This window comes from Amyelois transitella, chromosome 12 (genome assembly GCF_032362555.1).
Source record: "Amyelois transitella isolate CPQ chromosome 12, ilAmyTran1.1, whole genome shotgun sequence".
In the NCBI taxonomy this organism is placed as follows: Eukaryota; Metazoa; Arthropoda; class Insecta; order Lepidoptera; family Pyralidae; genus Amyelois; species Amyelois transitella.
This window is the reverse complement of record NC_083515.1, coordinates 3,552,632-3,575,062: the sequence shown is the minus strand read 5'-3', so window position 1 is coordinate 3,575,062 and position 22,431 is coordinate 3,552,632. Positions and strand designations below refer to the sequence as shown.

The window sequence follows — 22,431 nt, the reverse complement described above, 5'->3', positions numbered from 1 at the left end:
GTGGGGAGAGGTAGGGATAATGAACTTCATCCTGCTAAGATTCTTACAGATCTCTCTTGCTTCCCCTACGAACAACGCCCACTTTTCTTTTTCTTCAAATTCTTTCTGTACACACATAGTAGTATTATATTAACTATTATATTAGGTAGTAGCTTATTTAATAATTTAATATTTTGGCATTACCACGAAACAGATGCATAGCTAGACGGAAATAATGAGTAGGAGAGGAGTGTCTAATGAGAAAGTATACCTACATTCTCATTCATGTATACCTATCATATAATCACGCCTTTATCCCTTACGGGGTAGACAGTGTCCAGTCTCATAAAGATGGAATTAAGATTCGAATAGTATCAGGTTCATAACCTATCGCTTAAAAGAAGAATCTTAATTTTATTAGCCTATTCCTTTGTAGCCTTTAACGACATCCTTGGGAAAGAGATGGAGTGATATACACTGTCAAATATAGTTTACTGCTAAAAGTATTTCTACTCCACGCAGCGAGGACGTGTCGGTGCCACTGATAGGAGAGTATCACGTGACAGAGGCGTGTTCATCTTTAATGTATGTTGTAGTACCTACGTAGGTACCACATACTAGATGGTTACCTACCTACTTTAATATTGCTATTGTGAAATCGATTCTCTTTTTTTTATTAAGGGCACGGCTTTGGGTTTGATTATTCACATTGAGACATTATAGTTAAGAGCTCACTATCCAGCACATTATTATTATCGAGACCAAAGATGATAATATATTACCTAATTGGAGGGGATAGCCAAATTGTGATAACCTCATTAAAATTTTATTTTAGCCACGAGCGTCCTCGTCGTTTGTTAATAAAATTAATTAAGATCGTAATTATATTTTTATAATGAGACTTGCTAGCTTCTTCAGGGAACCTACCTAAATAAAAGAGCGGAATCCACAAAGAGGTATAGATTTTAAACCTAACGCGGCCATGTAAGTAAGTATATAGTTACCAGTGTTTCTGCCGAGTAGTTAATTAGTTTTGAATGAGACGATGCATGATTAAATATAGTTAGTTCCCCTGCAAATCTTTGCATAAAAACCTGACATAACCAAATAAAGATCGTGGTCAAACTGTGGGCTACTCTTCAGTTTGTTAGTATTCTCACCTTATCACTAAACAGTTTTCCTATTCATTACGTCCATATCATCAAGCTTTTGATTTTTTTGATATTATGTGTACAAAAGTCCAACTGAGTTAAATTAATATAGATAGTAACTACCTAATGTATTCTATTATATAAATAGGTACTTAACTACCAAGTTACTATTACGAACATATTTTAGATTGTAGCCTTACATCAAACGCTTAGTTCCCCAGTGATTTCCGAAATCAACCAGTACCTACGTACTTAGATATGGCCGGCTAAATTATCCTGTGGGGCTAGTATGGCACGCATGACAACGTTTTTATCGAGCGATAAGCGTTCCTGTCCCGTCGTCCTGTTTCACGTCATAATGAAAAGCGAACCAGGGTGAAAAACAATTATGAACGCATTATTTTTAACCTATTCTTGAAATTGGAACGCAATGCAAACAGATGTCAAAATGACATTAAATTAGGTCTAGTTTTCCTTCCTCGGTGTTCGACAAAAGTTAAGATCTTTTTTATCATTGGTTGATTTACCTTGTGAAGGTAAAAATTCTTAAATATAATTGGTTGAATGCACTTTATTTATGAGTTTTCCACTTGTGCATGAAAACTAACCTTTCAATCAAATCCACAAAAATCATAAGTTTTCAAGGGGAAATGAATAACCTTGATTTTCACGAATATTTTTCAATAATATCACGGATAAGACATTTATTTTCAATCATAAAATAAATATAAACGTTTGATAAATATTATGATTTCCTGTTAAATGACGGTGAAGTAAAATGTGCGTTATTATTGTTAGTAAAAAAGTAAATAGCAAAAACTATGTCAAAACAAATAAGTGAGATAACATCGCATGAAATAAAAGTTGAGGGAAAATCATCTGTTAACCAGAAAAGTTCTGTTAATAACGATGTGAGTATTACTAATGTGGGTAGGTAGGAATATCGTCTTTAATAGTGTGATGTCTTCCTTACACTAAACGCCTTTTATTTCAGCTTTCGGTGTTTGCAGATGGGTGGGCAATCGATACGGCAGTGCCCCTTGACCTCAAGAAGTCAGCTGATAAAGACGTAAGTGGCCCCCCTGCGGGCTTGTTTGTCTTACTGATTAGCTTGTCCTCTTGATGACCCTAGAACTGTTTCCAACCCAATAACAATATTATTCACACAGCTATTGCAATTCTTGCTTATGTGGCATCATTATTTTTGTTCCAACTCCATTTACTTGTCATAACTATTTGAATCGTGCTACTGTAAGGAGCTTTCAGTTCTTGGTTTTGTAATTTACCTACATTTTTACAAGTATTTTTTTAAAAATGGAGTCTGTCCTTCAGGTATAGTATATTTTACCATTGCCAAAAATTCAGTAATAAGATTTGAAATATTTGTTATCTTAACTAATTGACCTGGTCCTACAATGAATAGAATGATGCTTACAAATTATCATAATATCCCGTGATATGGGTTTAAATATAACATTTGAAGGATTGATAAGTTTTGAATGAGAAATTCAATTCAAAAAATCCAGATTTTAAATGATAAAGTAAATCTCTACTGTTTGTTACACTTGCATGGCCTTAATTCACAAGCCAAATAGAAAAGGCTATTTGGCCATCATGACCATGGCTGGGAATGGATGGCTGGCCAAAGCAGAGTATTTGTAGCTGGTTATAAAACATTATTCCAAGAAAGACAACCAAATTCCATTCTTGTTACTGGTTATCAAGCGAGAAAATTCCATGACCATATCTGGTTACTGGTTGATCGGCTACAAACATTGATTAAAGGCAGCAGTAGAGGGTGCAATTGGTATCATGCAAAGATTTGATTGAGAGACTTTATGTTTTGATTCATGCTAGTGTAATCAGTGGAAAGTCACCATTTTACTCATAGCAACATTTAAATTTGTTTATCCCACATTTGGCCCAAGAGATAAAATATTTGATATCAATACCCCCAAGTGACTGTGGTGGAAACGTCTATAGTACAGTAAGTTCATATGTATGTGTGTATTTTGATTATCAAAATTTCAGTACCTATATTAGTTTTTAATAGTAATTATTAGGTTCCATTGTCTGCAATAATATTGCATAATACCAGTTATAAGCCTGAGCTTATAACTGGTATAAATATAATCTTTGATCCTTCTGATGGTTCCATTCTTTGTTTAAATTTCATTTAAGTACTCCAGAAGTGCTAAGGTTTGTCCAAACAATACAGAAAACACCTTATATAGTATTAAGGCCATCTGTTGGACATTATTTTTGGTGCAAAAAGACTAAATAAATAGAATACAAATCTTATATTTAAATATAACGATCAATTTATGCCTACTAGTGATAAAATAAAATGATGAAAAATATTTTCTTAGGATATCTCATATCTATGTAAAGCGGGAATGAATTGTGAAGCCTAATTTATCAAATGCACTTGAGAAACATGTGCTAATAAAATTAGATAATGCCAGCAAACTTTTTACTGGAAGTTTGAGTGCCTTTTACCTCAATCTGCCAGTTTGATGGTAAACAAGATTTTTATTTATTTATGTCAAAATTAAAAGGTTGTAAGTACACTGAAGCTCAAATAATGCCTATTCACTTATATAATATGTTCAGTATCTTGAAATAAATAAAAATGTTTATCTTAGTATTTTTTATAATGTTTTTACCTAAATTGTTTTTTTATTATGACAGAATCTTACGTACTGCATTTACACACTCCTTACGCAAATAGCATTTGTTTTTCTAACTCTATAGGCTTGACTTGATATTGTTTAAACATTGATTTTATCAACTTATGTATTTGAAGTATACAGTACAATATATCATACAAATATGATAACACAGTTTGCCATGCAATTTTAGACTTTATCATATTAGGTTACTGTCTAGAATTGCTTCCACAATCAGTATATAGTTAGCTTGATGGTCACTCGTCTCATTACCCCCTGGTTAGCAAGCACGGATATAGTGTTATCACCCTGGGCGACCATCTTGACCCCTGAGATCACCCACGGTCCGTCTGCTTTTGATAACAACCGCTATAAATTACATATAACTACCGCATCTGCCAACTTCGTTTTAGTTCGTATTTTATTCGCGTCGAGTGCACACGGTCTTTTGAATCCCTCTTGCAATACAAGTGTTCCATTATTTTGTTTTTCATAGAATTTCCTGATGGCTAAATTCGTTAAGTACAGTGATTTCCTGTCTCCCAATTAAACAAATTTGTGGTTTATTCGAAAGAACTCTTTATTCAGCAAAAGAAACTGTTTCGCCACCAAAGGCTCAAGTTTTCGCTACGACCCGCCCTGGTGACAGCATACATGTATTATCCGGACGGTTTGTTCCAGAAAATGACCATTTCTTTGATGTTCCGTGTCAACCCCATTTACTATTCGGACTACTCCGATACGAACTAGGCTTGTACCTAAAATTATTGAAATTACTTCAAAAGAAACGTCTGTTTTGCCATTGGCTTTACCATTTCGAATATTACAAGTTCGGAGTCTACCCAAAAGACATCACCTGACAATCAATATAAGTACTCGGTCTCAAGACTTGACTGTACATTATGGATATTGTGACAAATGTAAGTAAAACTTATTACGATTAGAATAAACATTGTGGTGGTAAAAAATTAAAGCATGACACGTCCCAAGACATGACTCAGGTCTGTGAAGTTAGTTCCTGAGTCACGAATTGGGACGAGCCACGGGTTAGAGTAGTTTAAGGGCAGGTTCTATCAATGGTTAACTCTTTCTCTTAACAAATAGACGAGGTCGAAAATAATCGAACGCTCTTTTAGGAAATAAGTTTTGTATTATGCGCTTTTTTAATATTACTATAATTAATCGTAATCATTATTTATATAGAATAAAATATGATATCTATTGTGCTATTGAATTATAAATTGCCATACAAAGTTACAGCACACGCTCCATATCATTATCATATCGTTGACTCGTGTCACAAATACTTATAAGGTCAAAGTGTGTCTTTACAAAGATAATACCTTTTATACCTAATATTTACATACTTACATGATTGACATATAGAGTAGCTTGATATGCTGTTGACTGTACAAAGTAAATTCAATCCTAAAAACAGGATAAAATTGATCTATGTTTTATAAATATCTGCAAAATGCACTTTACACACTACTAGGTAGGTAGGTAATATTTAGGATGTGGTTAAGGGATCGCAGCTTAAGTTCTCAGCAGATTTACATACACACTGATGTCTTATAAGATTTGTTATATTTTGTTCACAGTATCACCCGGTCCTCAAGGCCTTCCTAGCCGGTTCCTTCTCCGGAACTTTCAGCACCATCCTCTTCCAACCTTTGGACTTAGTGAAGACGAGGCTGCAGAACCCCAGTCACCATGTTGTTGCGGCGACTGTCAAGTAAGTAGGTACCCTAGACCACACCAGAGCAATAATTCAGTCCGCTTGAAGGGTTAAGCCGTATCTTCATAGAATTGGCTCACGAAAGAAAAGCAAAGCTTCATGGAAAAAAATATTTTTAAAAAATATAGCGTTTGAATTTAAATTAATATTCGTTGTTGTATTCAATGCCGGAGGTTGCATTGTCACAAATATTGATGTAAATTCATGCAATAGAGTACCTAATATCAGACAGACAATCAGAAATTTCGCTCAATAATATGAGTAAATTAGAATCTGAAATAGGTGTCCGTATTGAAGGTACTTATTAAAATTACTTACTCTCGGCACTCTGCTGGTCTCCCTAACCTTCCTTTCGAGGCTACACTCTCAAATGCATTCTCAGTTATTCCCCATTAATTGTAATTTTTAGGAAGTGTCCGTTTATGATCATTCTAGGAGTGGATACTGAGCGCCGACAATCAATATCATTTAAATATAAAAATACATACATACATATAATCACGTCTATATCCCTTGCGGGGTAGACAGTGCCAACAGTCTTGAAAAGACTGATAGGCTACGTTCAGCTGTTTGGCTTTATGATGGAATTGAGATTCAAATAGTGACAGGTTGCTAGCCCATCGCCTAAAAGAAGAATCCTAAGTTTATAGGCCTATCCCTTAGTCGCCCTTTACGACATCCATGGGAACGAGATGGACTGGTCCTATTTTTCATTTTTTATTGGTGTCGGTTCCCGACACGGCAAAAATAAAAATAATGACAATAAAATTGAAATAATTTGTTCAGCAGCCGAGTCCAACCCGGCATGATAACAATCTTCGCGAACATAGTACGCCAGGAGCAAATCGCTGGGCTATGGCGCGGCATGGTGCCCTCCATAGCCCGCTGCGTTCCCGGCGTCGGCCTTTACTTCTCGTCGCTCCACTGGCTGAAGGCGAAGCTCGGCAAGACCAGGAACCAGGATCTGGGGCCATTGGAAGCCGTGATGCTGGGCGTCGTCGCGAGGACCATGAGCGGCGTCGCCTTGATTCCAATTACTGTGATAAAAACGAGGTAAATATTGATTGTTTTTGGGAAATTTTTGTGTGGAAGTCTGCTGGCTGCATCTACCTTACGTTATTGAAATTTGCATGAAAATGGACGTGAGAAAGATAGCGTATGCAGTTATAGAAACGTTAGGTGAAGACCAGTAAGTAACGTAGTCTTCAGCTAGCGTTTCTATAACTGCGAAAGCGATAGTTTTTCGCTGCTTTTTTTGTTTTTCGTTTTTTTGTTGTTAGATATAGAAGTCACAGTTTCCCAAAACTAAAACTTTTTTTTAAATTTGTCAACAGATACGAATCGGGTGTGTACAAATACAACAGTTTGGGTGGTGCACTGAAAGCTATTTACAAGGCGGAGGGTCTCAGAGGTCTGTCATGCGGCCTGGGGCCGACTCTGGCGAGGGATGCACCATTTTCGGGACTCTACCTCATGTTCTATACACAGGCGAAGCAATCTGTTCCTAAAGGTAAAAATCTTAACACTGTACAGACATAACTTATAGTAATTACTTACATATCTTAGAACGATAAAGATTTGTAATTTTATCTCCTATCAGTTATAAACAAGGGGTAGTAAAATATAATGTCATTTGTTCAAAATTGTTCTTTAATAAACAGATAATAAAAAGAAATGGCTGCTACGAAAATTCTTGAAGTAAGTTTAAGTTTCTAGAATAATTTGATAACTGGCAAACAATAATAAATTAATATACTTTTAAAGGTTTCTAGTCAGTCAATCAGTAGTGTTTAATTAGAATATGTAATAGAAAACTATAATCCTCAGACTAAACCATTATTTCAAAATATGCAGATACATACACACAAACATAAAATCACGCCTCTTTCCCGGAGGGGTTGGCAGAGACTACATCTTTCCACTTGCCACAATTTCTGCATACTTCCTTCGCTTCATCTACATTCAAAACTCTTTTCATGCAAGCTCGGCGATTTCGGGTACTCTTGACCTCACCCTTTACCAGGACGTCGGAAGGAGGATATATGCAGATAAATTGTATATTTATTTTATTTTATTTTTTTTCAGAATGGATGCAATCCCCCAGCGCAGCCAGTGTCATACATTTCAGCTGTGGCATCATGGCCGGTATAGCAGCTTCTTTGGCAACGAATCCGGCCGACGTGCTCAAAACTAAGATGCAACTGTACCCGGACAAGTTTCCCAACGCGTTCAGTGCTGCCCTCTATGTTCAACAGGTAGGAAATTAATATATTAAGCCTCGTGCAAGGTTCCATGCTGGTCTGATAGAGAAAAAAATAACATAGAGTGTGCCAGTTGCGTCTTTTCCCGAGCGGATTGCAAAAGAGAATCAAGGGAAATGTTGAAAACTTGGATTACTTTTTTGGCGATGGGCTAACAACCTGTTAAGCAAAATCTTAATCTATCATTATGTCTTACAGCTGAAAGTGGCCTTCAGTCCACCTGGTAAGCGATAAAGACGTGATTATAAGTATGTAATGTTTGTACTCACTATTTTCTGTTTTATGAATACACATATAGCGAGCTAACTGTATTTTACGGTACTATGCATTATCTACATACATGAGAAAATAAATGAATTACGAATCATTACTCTTAGCGGTTCTCCTCAACTCTGGAAAATAAATGAGTAAGTCAAGTTTTTACACAAAACGACTCCCGTCTGACCTCCGCAATCTTGCATTGGAACCTAACATAGCAAATCAACGCGTTTAAAAATTTATTCCATATAGAGATAGCGCTAAGTATATTTACACTAAATCAGTAAGATATACTGGTGAATGTTTAATCTTCATCTTTATTTAGACTGTTGTGATTACAGTGTACAAATAATAGTCAAATTACTTGATCAAAAATCAATAAAGAGTAGAGATTAAGGATATAAAAAAAAAATCATCAAAATCATTGCAGCAGCTTAGCCATGAAAATCTAAAAGATAGACAAGACTTTCCAATTTATGAAATTAGTATGGATGCATCAGAAAACCTTACATATGTGTCAAATCTTAACTCGAAAGAAACCGCGGGCGGACCTTATAATTAGTAGCTATCAGTAAGTAAAGTTGACAAAAGTATAAAACTTACTTATTTGTGTAGTTGGTTCGACGTTATATCTTGCGAAATAAAGACTGACTGTTGAACTACTTACGTACTTAGCTATCACAGTTATCAGTCACGAGCTGTTACTGTGGCAAGTAAAATATTGGTATTTCATCCTCGCCGTTATCAGGGGTCAAAGTGATTGTTTCCACACTTTAAATATGTCTTTTGTATGTACGTACGTAAGTACATTTTATGTCAATATTTTAAAGGTAGGTCAACAATGGGGTTAGTGCTAAACAAGTCTAGTAATAACTGATTTTAAACTATCGCGTTGCATTATATTATTTATAAATAATACAGGCATTAAACCTACCTACGTTCCTTTATTTTACCTCAGACGTTTGGAATGATGTTACAATGATCCGTGGTCACCGAGCGACTGAAAACCAACGGGCTTGTATGGAATTGTATTAGTGCTATCTACTAGTTGGCGCTGATTGGACGAAAACAAATTTGCGTAAACTTGTTCGACTAGTGTTATCGATTGAGTATAACCCTCAGAACTTTCGTGAAAACACGGCAAAAAATTTTGAACTTTCAGCAAATAAAGCGACTGATTGCCCATGAGTCGCCGTCGCCGTTTCAATTGCGCGAAAAACTATAGCTGTTCCGTTTGCACGTCATAATAAAAAGCGAAACAGCGAGTGTTTCGTGCTATAAAAACGGCGTCGTGCGTATACTACGGGGATTAGATTGGAAGGCTGTAGGCTAAAGCTAATAATATGAGATTAATCCTCTTATATTTTTTCTCTATTGTTACAGACTTACGGCTTCAGAGGCTACTTCAAAGGGGCTGTTCCAAGAATGCTGCGTAGAACTCTAATGGCTGCCATGGCCTGGACTGTATTCGAAGAGATAACGCGATCAATAGGCTTGAAATGATACACAATCGATTACAATTCGATTTTTGAATAATACATAAACTCGCTTTTTGGTAAGTCGAGTGTTGGGTGCTATGTTCCTAGAATTTTTGTAATATTTTCAGGTTATTTTTTTGTTATTCCTTGTGTAACCAATGACTATAACCATGTAATAATATTTTTCTTAGACTAATGCCACAGTTACTGGGTATTTGTTATAGGTTTTTGTTTTTACAATAGGAAATCATGTTATACGTGTAAACATAGTTGTAAAATGTGATATTTTCCGTACCAAATAAAGAGTGAGCCATATTACAAGCGAGTTTCATTACAATTGTACCTAATAGTTGTTACAAATTGCAAAGAATTGATAAAACTCTTTACTCTGGGGTGACCCTTTATAATTTCTCGCAATATACCTCTTACCCAAATACGTATTTGCTACGTCAATTTATTAAGAGATGCTTTTTTTTTATAAAGTACAGGTTTCATAAAAAAAAAACAAAACATATTGTAACAAAAATATTTATATTCACATATTTACACATAAAATTAATAGTGTATTGTGTGTAAACCATTTTAGTTTACTTTTTTTCCATTGAATCACAAAATATAGAATTAAAGGTACAATAATACGAAAATATAGTTGATCAAAAGCATATTTAAGATGAACACAAAGTTACTTTAATTTATTTGTTACTTAATTTTTAATTTATCGCACTTTTAAAAACATATCAAGAAAAATTTGAACATGTATTTGCTAATCAGTTTAATCTTAAGTCAATTCCTGGAAATTATTTTTATATCAACGTGCGAGGAATTTTAGAAACTTACATACATAAATCACGCGTCTTTTCCAGAGGGGAAGGCAGAGACTACAGCTTTCCGCTTGCCACGATCCCTGCATACTTCTTTCTCTTCATCCACATTCATAACTCTTCATGCAAGCTTGTTGATTTCGGGTACTCTTAAGAAACTGAACTAAACTGAAATGTGAATGCAGTTAGCATTCACATTTTTTCTTTTTATAAATTCGCGTCCAGGGTATTATTTAAAAGTAAGAACAAATAGATTGGCAATGTATAAATTGATGTATAAAAATATAGAATATAAGTAGCTAAAAACACCACAGTAACAACTTAAGGTATGTTTGACGTTCACATGCATAGAATTTAGTTTCACAGTATATATTGATTCCAGCTTTTGCTCCAGAGAGTATGGTTGTTCATAAGAATTTCATTAGCGCTCTTTGTTCCCTTTGAAATTTAGGAAAAAAACCTTATTTCTTTAATAATTTTTCTTTTCCTAACTTACTCTAATTTTATATGGACAGGCTTTTGTCATTCTTTAACATAAATTTCCTTTTTTTAAAAAAACTCAGCAGTATAAAAAGAACGGCTAAGTTAACTTATTTTTTAAAGAAATAATCAATTTCGCTAGTCACTTCCACATTTTTTTTTTTCAACTACTGCCTAATTTATCAAAGTGGAAGTTATTTAAACTGGATAAAAAACAATACTTTATTAAAACTTTGTTAGTTGAAAATTAGGTGCCAATGGCTAGCCAGCAATATGACTTCATGATATAATAACTAAGAGGTACTGAAATACAGTTTTTCTTTCAGAAAAAAATAACGAAACTTAGCCGATTAGTGTGGTATATCCAGATTGTAATTTGATTTCGCGCTGTAAATTAACCTATTATTAATCTTTTCACAAACTCCATTTCTCTATAAAAACTCAATTCCTTCATACTTTAAATTTTCCACCAATGTATCATGCAGAAGCACTGTTCCATCTGTTTTAAATGCACTAATATATGTGGCAGTCTTGCCTTCAAATTCTGTGGTCTTCAAAGCTACGATGGCTTGGTCATCCGTTCCTGGGATGAACTTGAACGATGAGAAGCCGTGCTTGGGTTGGCGCTTTGTGATCTGTAAAGGTAAAACGTAAAATTATAGACAATCACACTCAGGGTTTCCCACCTTAAAACGAAGCTCTATACGAAAAGAGCATAATCGCAAAATATGTCAAACATAAACATAGTTTTAAGAACACTGAATAAAACTGGTATGTCATTGGTTCTTTATTACTTTGGTTGGGAACCTAACAATGATTTTAAAAAGTAACAATCACTTTTATAAATTTTGTAAAGAAATAAAATGAAAGTTAAATATTTCTTCTTCAACCTCTTTTTAAAGGGAACATTGAAAGCAAAGATTTGAAAAATAGTTTTCTTTCCAAAATAATCAAACAAACAAACAAACCTCAAAAGCCTGTATATTTTTGAATTCACTATCAGCTGTTATCAAATAGTTGCACCCTCTAACTTCATCCAAGGTCTCGTTGTATGCATCGTGGCTACACCTCCGAGGCAAGAAGTGCCATTTCTGAGTGATAGCAGACCACACTCCCGACTCGTGTATCATATAGCCTGGCCACTGGATGCCTATGGAACTCCTGATCGCCTTAAACTGATTGATCCAGCTGAGATGTTGAATCTGTAAATGTTGAACATGATTTGTGTCATTAATTATTCTGTCATCATCTTTTTTGGGTTTGTACGCAGACAGAAATGAAATATACACTGAATTAAGTCCCCAACATTTGTATGGAATATTGGAATTACATACATATATAAAATAACGCCTCTTTCCCGGAGGGGTAGGCAGAGACTACTTCTTTCCACTTGCCACGATCTCTAGATATTTCAAATATTGGAATTATCTGTAAGAAACTGAAATACATGGGCATGATGTTTTATATAATTCATACATATAGTCATGTCTATATCCTGCAAGATAGACAGCGCCAACAGTCTTGAAAATACTGAATGGCCATGTTTAACTGTAAGGCTTTATGGTAGAATTGAGATTCAGATATTGACAGGTGGCTAGCTAGGCCTACAATAGGAATCTCAACATTATAATCCTATCCCTTGTCGCCTCTAACGACATCCATGGAAAAGATATGGAGTGCTTCTATTGAACAGTGCCGGAAACCAGATGGCAAAGGTTTTAACGTAATAGTTGTTTTTTCCTTTATTAGCTTTCTCGGGAATTAACAGGATGATGTTAGTTTTAAAAAAATCCTCTCCAGAGGGGTGAGTATTTGACGGGACTAACGCCAAGGAAGAGAAGATTGGGAAATGCAATTCCACTAATATCAGTTAATTGAGTTTTGTAATAATGTCCTGTAACCGACCTATGAGGTCAGTATGCATTATATCATTCCAAATCAGTCCCAGTGTTAAAAATGATTAAAGTTATCAGATAAAAATGAAACGTTGCCATTGCATATATAGTAATATAATTTTTTCAAGGAAAAATTATTTCTGTACATGCACACTAATGAGCATTTAGTTGAAAATCAAGCCGTACATAATCTTATTACTTATCTATATTTCCATATAATTCATGGTTTGCCCTTATCAAACCAATAATTACTTAATATATTTTTATAACTTTCTAAGATAATAAGACTCCTTGCTGGCTTATCTTTATGTTATAATAATATTTTTTTGTCAAAAAATATATAAAGTCGGTCCGCCATTTTTCATGTTTGCATACTAGGTGAATGAATTGTTATTCCTATCTCAAACAATATATTCTTTAAAACCCAATTTTAGATGCCTTACGAACTAACAGGTCTGCAACTTTGCACTGCATAGTTCGTTCAGTGGGCTTAGGAAGCACCTGGGCCTTTTTCAATTCCATACACTACCTAAAGCGAGATGGTCTGTGAATCGCCTGGGCCCACAAATGCCCACAATACTATCATACAACACAACAGGGATAACACCAGAATGATGATGTTTTTATATAGTTATTTCAAACTGGGATTTGCAGTTACAGTTACAGTATTAACCAATTTCCTGTTCATAAAATATATAATAATAGGTTTAACTTTTGAATTTATTTGTACATAGGTGATTTACTGGACAGGGAATCTGTTAAGTATACATAATGCCTATATATGTATAACTTGTGCTGTGTGGCTTCCGGCACCAATAAAAAAAAGAATAAGACCACTCCATCTCGTTCCCATGGATGTCGTAAAAGGCGACTAAGGGATAGTCTTATAAACTTGGGATTCTTCTTTTAGGCGATGGGCTAGCAACCTGTCATTTTTAAAATTTCAACTCTATCATTATTGTACCCCCGAGGAATATTGACGTGATTATATGTATGTTTGTATGTATATATAACCTTTATAGTTTAAAACAAGCCCTTTTACCTCCCCATTCATGTTGATAGCTTTCACCCACATCGGATCGTAGCTCTCAAAATCGCCAGCTGCCGTTGTCCACTCTTTACCCATAGAACCAACGTATAGAATGTCATCTTTGACTGTCGCCCATTCAGATTTGAACCCCTTCTCGACGTGGCCATTGCCATCAGTCATTATCACCCATGGCACTACTTTGTTGTTGATGATTTCAAAAACCTGAAAAATATAAATGTGTTAATAAAGTTCCTCAAATTTGTTACGGTAACATTATTCAAATGTTGTGCAGAATCAGATTTTTAAGTAAGTCACGGATTGTTTTATGTTTAATCAACTGTAATTATTGAAATTTAACTGTAATTTAACCCGAGTTATTAAAAAGTAAAAGTGAAAAATTACAAGAATTAAATGAACTTTTATTCTTTGTTTTTCTATGAAGCTCTATGGTTGAAACTTTGAAATTCTTGAAATTAAATTTTCTATTAAAGTCAATATGAATTATAAATGTCAGGAAATTACTACTGATATTTTAAAGTATTAACAATATCACAAGTGTATGAAATAAAATAAGTTATACTTACCATACCAGATCGATCATCAAAAGTTAGCAGTCTTCCATCATAGATGATCAGCTCTGATAGTTCCATGCCTCGTCCTTTATGGGAATATGTTGACGAAATCTGCATGGCAGGTTGAGAGTCCCAATTCACACTCACATATTGCTTCTTTGAATCATAAATGAGGGACCCTTTCTTCAAATAACTAACATATGTATGAGGTTTAGTACTACTCTTGGAATTTGTATCTAAATCTGCTACTATGCCAATTCTATATGTCACTAAATCACCATTGTATACTGGTTTTGTAAATGGATATGTCCTATTGTAATGTCGCGAATAACTTGTCCATTTGTGGCTCACCACAATTTGGTTAGAAGTCCACCAGTTATAATAAAATAACACTAATAAAAATGCACCAAATAATGATATTAAACACACAAACTGGGGCTGGATCCTCACAGCGTTTCCGACTCTGTAAGTGGCAGGCGTACGAAGCGCCTTCCTCCAATCCCTTAGTGTGCCTCTCATGTTCCTTTCTTCAAACTCGTAAGCGTCATACATAATAATAATATAATCTTATTCCATTATTTTCACTATGTGTGTATGTACTAAAAGCTAATACACTGACTAGTACTGATTAAAGATTTATACTACTGGCAAAGTTTAACACTATTTTATAAGAAGTATGCACGTCTGATTGACCATAAGAATTATTTCTATCATGGCTTATGTGTAACTTAATGATAAATCATTGGAAATGTGGCTCATTATTGGCTTAAATTAATAATTATTGTAAAAAGAATATTTTGCACGGCAATTCTGAATTTCTAACTGACACTGACAGTCTGGTTTGACACTGACGTGACGTGGACTGCTGTTTGGTTTATGTTGTCAATTTTGTTTGACAATGGCACATACAATTTTTTTTTTGGAACACTGCCAAACTTTGTGCTATAAATACATAAAATCACGTCTTTTCCCCAGAGGGATAGACAGAGACTACATCTTTCCACTGCCACGATTCTTGCATACTTTCTTCTTCTTCATACTTTAATTATAGTATATTTATAGGTAATAAGTTGATTTGATTGATTAGCTGCTGACAATTTTGTAAGACCCATGTTCCTTGGGAAAGGTTGTTCGATTTCATTGTCGATTCAATCGAGAAATCATCTGATTAAATTATGTGCAGATTGAAAAATGGAAGAACACCTTATTCGTACATTCCTGAGAATAGGGATAAGCGTAATGACAGATCAACTGAGACCGAGGTTGCAGGTTTTGCTATACTTTTCCATTTTCCCCCATTCGTTCACTGCGTGTACACTCCATAGAACACTTCGAGGGTGACTCTCAGTGATGCGAATGATGAAATTAAAATTCAGAGATACCTATCTCTGAATTTCAATTTCATCATTCGCTTAGATAGGTTTAGCTTAGCTACTTATAATTAGGTAGTTAACTAGGTATAAAGGTTGAACCCTAGTATAAGTACCTATGTAACTCTCCCTGATATTGACTTTCACAATATACACAAGATGAGAAGCAGTGGTTTTTAAGATTCCGTAACTAAAAATAAAAACGGGACTTTATTATCTACCTCCGTTGTCTGTATGTTTGTCCGTCTGACACCAGGCTGTATTTTATAAATCGTGATAGCTAGGAAGCTGAAATTTTCACTAATTTATTTAAATTTAATGCACGTAAAATGTACAACAGGTGGACATCATTATTGAAGTATTTCAGACACACTCTGCTTTTTCTTTACTAGGTACCAGATCAACATTTTTCATTAGGTTACGATAATACATACACCAATATTAGGTCGTAAGTTGTGAGATTTATTTATGATGCTTGCTCAAATCACTCAGTCGTGTTAGTGAGACAAATTTTGCAAAAAAGAGCGGGCAGTTAGCACAGCGAACATGCGAAATAAAAAATATTGCACGTCAGCTTTCACTGAATGTAGAAATTCAAAAGAGATTACTTTGCATGCGGACATCCTGTGCAAAAACTTAATTGAATAAGGTAATAACTTGAGGCAGGTATGTAGGTAATTATTATTTGTAATTGTATCTAGTATCTACCTACTTACAATTTTTGGTGGTATAAATTACAGCCTGTATATTAAAAACTTACACCTTTATTTTTATTGAAAAAGCGGATATAGAGACAGCATAAATAAACTCTAAAGTTTCAACGTAGATCGATGTGGTGTGGTGGTATAGGTACTGAAGTTACAACAAGAAGTTATCATTTCAGATTTCATATTTCTTAAAATTTATACGTGGTGGATACCAAGCCCCGAAGAATTGTGCGGAGGGTACAACTGGGAACAGGCAAAGATAAGATATTCAGATATTCATTCATTTTTTCCGTACCCCTATGTGCAGTACCTATATCTTGTCGTAGGCATTTCTACTGTACGAGCCTACGTTCGGGGAATGTTCAGGGCAAGTTAAGCGCGCATGTCACTTTATTTTTTTTTGACATTATTTTATCTTAGAAAAACGTAATAATGATATATGTTACTTCAAAAAATATAAATGGCGCATGGCATATTTACAAACGTCCTTTGGTACTTGGAATTTGTTGGTTTCGCTGTTTTATTAGTATTGTTCTTCTGTTTGGTAATGTACTTAGCTAAACTAAATTACATGACTTATAATACTAGCCATGACTATTTAAAAAAGTAAGTATTTAACTTCTAATTCTATATTTATTCAATTAACTAGCCTTGCTTGATCTATAATTTTCAACTCAAAATCATGGAAATGTACCTATATTTATTTTGGAGGTAACGAGCCTTGTGTCCTTATACCCATTTATTAACTAGACAAAGTGTGTAGAGAGTAGAAGTTGCCAACAAACAAAATATATACAAACCTTCAAACGAAATAAGTTGGAAGATTTTATTTGTATATTTCTTGTTCATTGTCAAGTTATGAATAAAATAGGGAATATTATCCTACCTAGGTAGGTTCTTGCTGTGTGGTTCCCAGTTGTGGTTTTTACTGGTGCATTGTGGTGCCCGGCACCAATAAAAAAAAGAACAGGACCACTCCATCTCGTTCCCATAGAGGTCGTAAAATACGGCTAAGGGATAGGCGTATAGACTTGGGATTCTTCTTTTAGACGATGGCTAGTTCTTATGATTACCTCTTTGTACCTACAAGATTTTAATGAAAATTGATAAAATAGCATAATTAGTAAATGTCTGAGATAAGAAGACCATGTAAAGTAACAATTTCATGTCTTAACAGAAAAGAAATATGCAAGTTTTCATTTGGTTTGATAGAAAAAATCGCTACCAGCATTTATTTATTCACGAAGATTGCAAAAGTCGATCAATGGAAAGGCTCATTTATACATTTGGATTAAATTTTAGACATTAGGCTAACAACCTGTCACTATATCAGAATCTTAATTCCATTGTTAGCTTAGATCATCTAACTAATCTAACTCATCTAAATAAACGCGGATCGGGTCTTGTGACTGTTGGCTGTGTCTACTCCATAAGCGTTAATGTCTGTGAAAGTATTAAAGGTGTGTGAAAAAAAATTTCATTACAGATATATGGCTGACGGCACTTGGCTGCTTCAGTCATAAATAAAGTTAATGCAAACAAAACGAGACATCGGCTATGAACTTAGTAAACCAAAGAAACATCAAATTACCCAGTAAGTCTGGTCTCTTTAATGAAAAGTGTGCTTTCATGAAGATCGGTTTAGTGGTTTTGATCGTGAAAGACGGAAACAAACACATAAACAAATTATCTCTACTTGAATCTTTCATTAAGCCAAACAGCTGAACGTGGCCTGTCAGTATTGTCAACACTGTCGGCTCTGTCTACCCCGTAAGGGATACAGACGTGATTATATGTATATGCTATGCATGTAAACAAACTTTCACATTTATAATACCTAATTGAATGGATTTGGTTATGAAAAACCTTCACATACACACAATAATGTAACCGTCATCGATGTCGTCTAGTCGTAAGTGAAGGTCGGTTGGGAAAATACCTGACCTACCGCCTGCAGAGTCGTGGTCACAGAAAGACCTTTATCTCATCTTGGAGGGGAGGATGCAACCGGCACTAAATAGCAAATGATTGGGGCACCATCTACAATAATTATAACCGCTTTTAGTTCGAATCCAGTAGTTTTTAAGAAAATCACGAACGTAAATATAGATAGGTACTACTTAAAAAAAACCTGGAAAGAAAAATTAAATTAAATCTAAATATTGTGCAGACCTTTTATAGGCTTAAAAACTTGGGATTATTTTTTAGGCGATGGGCTAGCAACCTGTCACTATTTGAATCTTAATTGTATCATTAAGCCAAATAGCTGAAGTCTACCCCGCAAGGGATATAGACGTGACCATATCTATGTATGTAGACCTTTAATTGGTGCTTTCATTAGAACTAAGATGCCATTGTTTTTGTGAATGAAGTTATAATCACTGTTGGTGTAAAAAAATAAATAAAAACAATACACAACAGTAGCCTGGCGCTATAACTAATTAAAAAAAAATTTCAGGCATCATTATGTCGTCATTGAACCACCTGAACCATCAACATCAGCACGCCAAAGACCTCTTTGTTGTGAAATGGACTGCATATGGTGTGTTAGACTGGTCTTCAGCATTCTAACAGTGGCCATCTGTTATTACTTCGCTTATACCCTAATCTCTGACACGAAACTTAGATTTGGTTTATTTGTACCTTAGTGGAAGATTTTTCAAAAGATCATTTGTAGCTTTCGTGAAGTTACTTGTTATAAACATAAATTATGGTATATTTGTAAATATATTCTGTTATATATCCACAATTTATATTCAATTAAAGATTGTTTTATAGGCGATGTGCTAGCAACTTGTCGCTATTTAAATCTCAATTTCAACTTAATACTTTCATTAGCTGAACGCGGCTTTCAATCGACTATTAGCTTTGTCTAACCTGTAAGGAGTTGAGTCGTGTTGTAGTGTAAGTATTTGTATTTGAAAGCCTTAATATGGTAACTATTGCTAAAATATCTCTTCAGAGCCATCATACTTTTGTTTCGATCCAACTACCCTTAGGAGAAGCCGAATTCCGAAATGAAACGGTCAGATTTTATCATTTATTTATTCAGTTGTTTAGATTTTCCTAAGATGGTATTTTTAAATCATCGTTAAAGATTAAGTTATGTCGGAAACGAATATGTATGAAAAAATTGATATGAAATATACAAGTGTCCTTTATTACAAGACCCGTTGAAATTAATAATATCGTGTATGATTTTGTTAAACAAGAATCAAATTACATATACCTAAACATTCCAAACATACTTAGAAATGTTAATCCAAGCGTGCGACTTTGTCCGCGCTTAACATAGGTATAGGTTTTTCTTTTTTCCATCACACCAATCGCTCTCAGTTTCTGTCTGGAGTTAGGTAACCACTCAAAATCGAATCGAAGAATGCTAATTTACTTAATAATAAAACTAATGGAGTTTAAACGAAAGTGAAGGTTGAATGAGCCTGCCAATAAAAGGCATAGGTATCAGTTCAATGGGTCGGCTACGTGACTCGCTTTTCGATCATTAATGATTGATAGGTATAAAATTTCTTTTACAAGCCGATTGGTCTCGCCGCATACGAGCCACTGATGTTCACTGTAAAACGTACCTTCTGTAATGTTTGAATTTCTGTAGACTTTTCGAATTAGGTAATACTGACCAATTCAATATTTTCTTTTTTAAGCTTCACCATTATTATACTAGTAATCTTCCTGATACATCGGTTTTATCCTAACCTCTTTAGTAGGATGCCTGAACCTATCGGGAAAATACTTCACCTTATTTTATAAAAAGATTTTTAACCAGGAAAGAAAACACCGTGTGGTCTCCGGCACCAATAGGAAAAAGAATAGGACCTCCATCTCTTCATTTCGCATGGATGACGTAAAAGGCGACTAAGCGATAGGCTTATAAACTTGTGATTCTTCTTTTAGGCGATGGGCTAGCAACCTGCCACTATTTGAACCTCAATTTTATCATTAAGGCAAATAGCTAACGTGACCTGACTGTTGGGTCTCTTGCAGTTTTGAAGGTAACTACTTACTAGATTTATGAAATTATTTGCTCATGAGCGCTGAGCCTTACTTTTTTTTATAAATAGGTATGTACTGAATCAATTTATAACTAGACTGCACTAAGAAGTAAGCTGCATACAAACAAATATTTTAATTTCCTTGATAGCTTTTTCCGTGACACACCCAATTGCTTTGCAACAGGGCTGTAATGTCAAGCTACCGTTTTTTTTTACTCCATACAAATATATTATATCCACCTAGCTATATATTAGCTGATATGCTATTTTTTATTGATTTGTATGAAAAGACGGAAGTTTCAAGTTATTATTTCTATAGAAAGATTTTGTATTCAGTAGATACATGGGGTACTGAAATTGTATTGGTTTTTTAAACAGCCATCAATCTCTATGAGTCTTAAAAAGAGATTTCAAAGTTACATACAAATTACATTTATTTATTTAGATATTTTTTGCAACGTAATTTGTATATCAGATGTAAAACATTTTATGGCACATGATGTGTCATCAATAATGCAATATCATCATATCTGAAAACCTGTATTTTTATACCCAGCGCTTTTCTCATCCCGTCAGTGTTCAGCAAAGTTTATTACTGATATTACATTTAAATAATACAATGTAACGATACAGTGTAAGTTAGAAATAAAATTTTATCTTGATGCAAACAATGTACCTACTGGGTTTTAAATTGAGAAAAAAATTACAGCTTTTGTACTTTTTAATTTGTTTTAATTTAAGTGAGAGCTAACCGAAGCATACCTACTGTACATAATGTTATTTGAAATTGAAAGCCTAAAGAAAGAATAAAATAATATTGAAATTTTAAAAACCAACGTGGCAACAAATGAGATCTTTAAATGAACATGCAAACAGGGTTAATAGATACGTATATCTCTTTAGAATAATCATTTAATAAATCAATTATGTATTTGACAAATATTATGAGCCACAGACCGAAATAGTAGAGCCGAATCTATACTGGGCATAGGAAGGTGAAAATTTGAAATGTCGGTATGTAGAACAGTAAAATTATATCCTGACATTTCTAAAAGAATAAGAAATTATCTAGATTTTCATACTTATACGAGTAGGCGGCGCTGTGGGTGGAACTATCCATATTGAAGAAATTTTACAGAGATGTCAAATATCCCAAATCAAATAAAGGTTCAATTTTTCTAGAATTTTTTACCAGCACCAGTCAAAAGCTACTCAGATATTTGGGCAATGCAAGGTTCTGTTTTTCTTTTAATTTTTTTACATGCCGTGACTTTCACTATCACATCCGGATATGTATCAAATAACAATAGGCCTAAATTTCTTAGACAAATGCTTGCGCACTATGAACTCATGTGACCACAATTTGTTGACCTTTAACCTTTACCTCTTAATTGAACGGATCAGTTTTCTATAGAATATTTTCTTAGTAATACTCACTTATATACCCTTTACGCTTAACCTTTCAGTTTTTAAGGAACATTTTTCATAGCATTTCAGGAATTAAGAAATAATATGTGAGTATTTCACATAATACTTCTTAATTCCTGAAATAGTATAAAACTTCAAGACCATGTTTAGCTGGGTTGCAGAATGATAAGGTTTTGATCGGTATTACAAATAAAAAAATATATAAATTTACGACTCGGTTTGCTTATCAGATAAAAGAAAAAAAAATATAACAATTTTATGTTTGCAAATAAACGTTAATTTTCATTATAGTACTTGTTCATTTTATATAGCTTAAGATTACAGACATACTTTATAATGAGTAGCGTAATTAATGTAATTAGTAGCGTGTCTCGGACCAGGAGCATGATTAAAATGCTTCCGGGCTCCTCTTCAAAAGAGGTGAGGATGTAAACAGGAATTATTCAAATCCAAATGAGTATATTATTTGAGATATTATAACAAATATAGGTGAAGATTTTGTTGTTGTTAGATATGATTATGAAGTCGCAGCCATCAACTAACCAGTGGGGTTTCCCAACGGTATGTATAAAACAGGATGAAGA

The 22,431-nt window shown here is 34.3% G+C and overlaps 2 protein-coding genes and 1 long non-coding RNA gene across 5 annotated transcripts; 2 read left to right on the top strand and 1 right to left on the bottom strand.

Moving 5' to 3' along the window:
* The first annotated feature begins 1,747 nt into the window (after positions 1-1,747).
* On the top strand, positions 1,748-9,851 carry LOC106142586 (mitochondrial glycine transporter). 3 transcript variants are annotated; one of them, XM_060946966.1, is made up of 7 exons: positions 1,748-2,041; positions 2,125-2,199; positions 5,401-5,534; positions 6,327-6,590; positions 6,872-7,047; positions 7,623-7,792; positions 9,440-9,851. In XM_060946966.1, exons 1-7 carry the CDS (start codon positions 1,952-1,954, stop codon positions 9,557-9,559), a joined length of 1,029 nt encoding a protein of 342 aa, XP_060802949.1. In that variant the 5' UTR covers positions 1,748-1,951; the 3' UTR covers positions 9,560-9,851. The 3 variants fall into 3 exon arrangements, with proteins under 3 accessions (XP_060802949.1, XP_013199852.1, XP_060802950.1); XM_013344398.2 differs by having other exon boundaries at positions 6,324-6,590; XM_060946967.1 differs by lacking the exons at positions 1,748-2,041; positions 2,125-2,199 and adding an exon at positions 4,202-4,719 and having other exon boundaries at positions 6,324-6,590.
* A 195-nt stretch (positions 9,852-10,046) lies between these two features.
* On the bottom strand, positions 10,047-15,166 carry LOC106142585 (apyrase). Its single transcript, XM_013344397.2, has 4 exons — positions 14,345-15,166; positions 13,773-13,982; positions 11,804-12,037; positions 10,047-11,470 (listed from the first exon to the last, which is right to left on the bottom strand). The coding sequence occupies exons 1-4, from the start codon at positions 14,882-14,884 to the stop codon at positions 11,267-11,269; spliced, it is 1,188 nt and encodes a 395-aa protein (XP_013199851.1). The 5' UTR covers positions 14,885-15,166; the 3' UTR covers positions 10,047-11,266.
* A 1,715-nt stretch (positions 15,167-16,881) lies between these two features.
* Positions 16,882-19,025, top strand: LOC106141015 (uncharacterized). Its single transcript, XR_009657077.1, has 3 exons — positions 16,882-17,015; positions 17,896-18,003; positions 18,868-19,025. It is a non-coding gene; the product is annotated as an uncharacterized LOC106141015 (long non-coding RNA).
* The last annotated feature ends 3,406 nt before the right edge of the window (positions 19,026-22,431 follow it).

What these genes read in the sequence shown, in the direction of transcription:
- LOC106142585 (XM_013344397.2), bottom strand. Translation starts at nt 14,884, where the DNA reads ATGTATGACGCTTACGAGTTTGAAGAAAGGAACATGAGAGGCACACTA. An exon ending in CTATCAACATGAATGGGGAG is followed by an intron (nt 12,038 to 13,772) that starts GTAAAAGGGCTT and finishes CAACATTTACAG; the next exon opens with ATTCAACATCTCAGCTGGAT. An exon ending in AAAATATACAGGCTTTTGAG is followed by an intron (nt 11,471 to 11,803) that starts GTTTGTTTGTTT and finishes TTACCTTTACAG; the next exon opens with ATCACAAAGCGCCAACCCAA.
- LOC106142586 (XM_013344398.2), top strand. Translation starts at nt 1,952, where the DNA reads ATGTCAAAACAAATAAGTGAGATAACATCGCATGAAATAAAAGTTGAG. An exon ending in AGAAGTCAGCTGATAAAGAC is followed by an intron (nt 2,200 to 5,400) that starts GTAAGTGGCCCC and finishes TTTTGTTCACAG; the next exon opens with TATCACCCGGTCCTCAAGGC. An exon ending in ATTACTGTGATAAAAACGAG is followed by an intron (nt 6,591 to 6,871) that starts GTAAATATTGAT and finishes ATTTGTCAACAG; the next exon opens with ATACGAATCGGGTGTGTACA.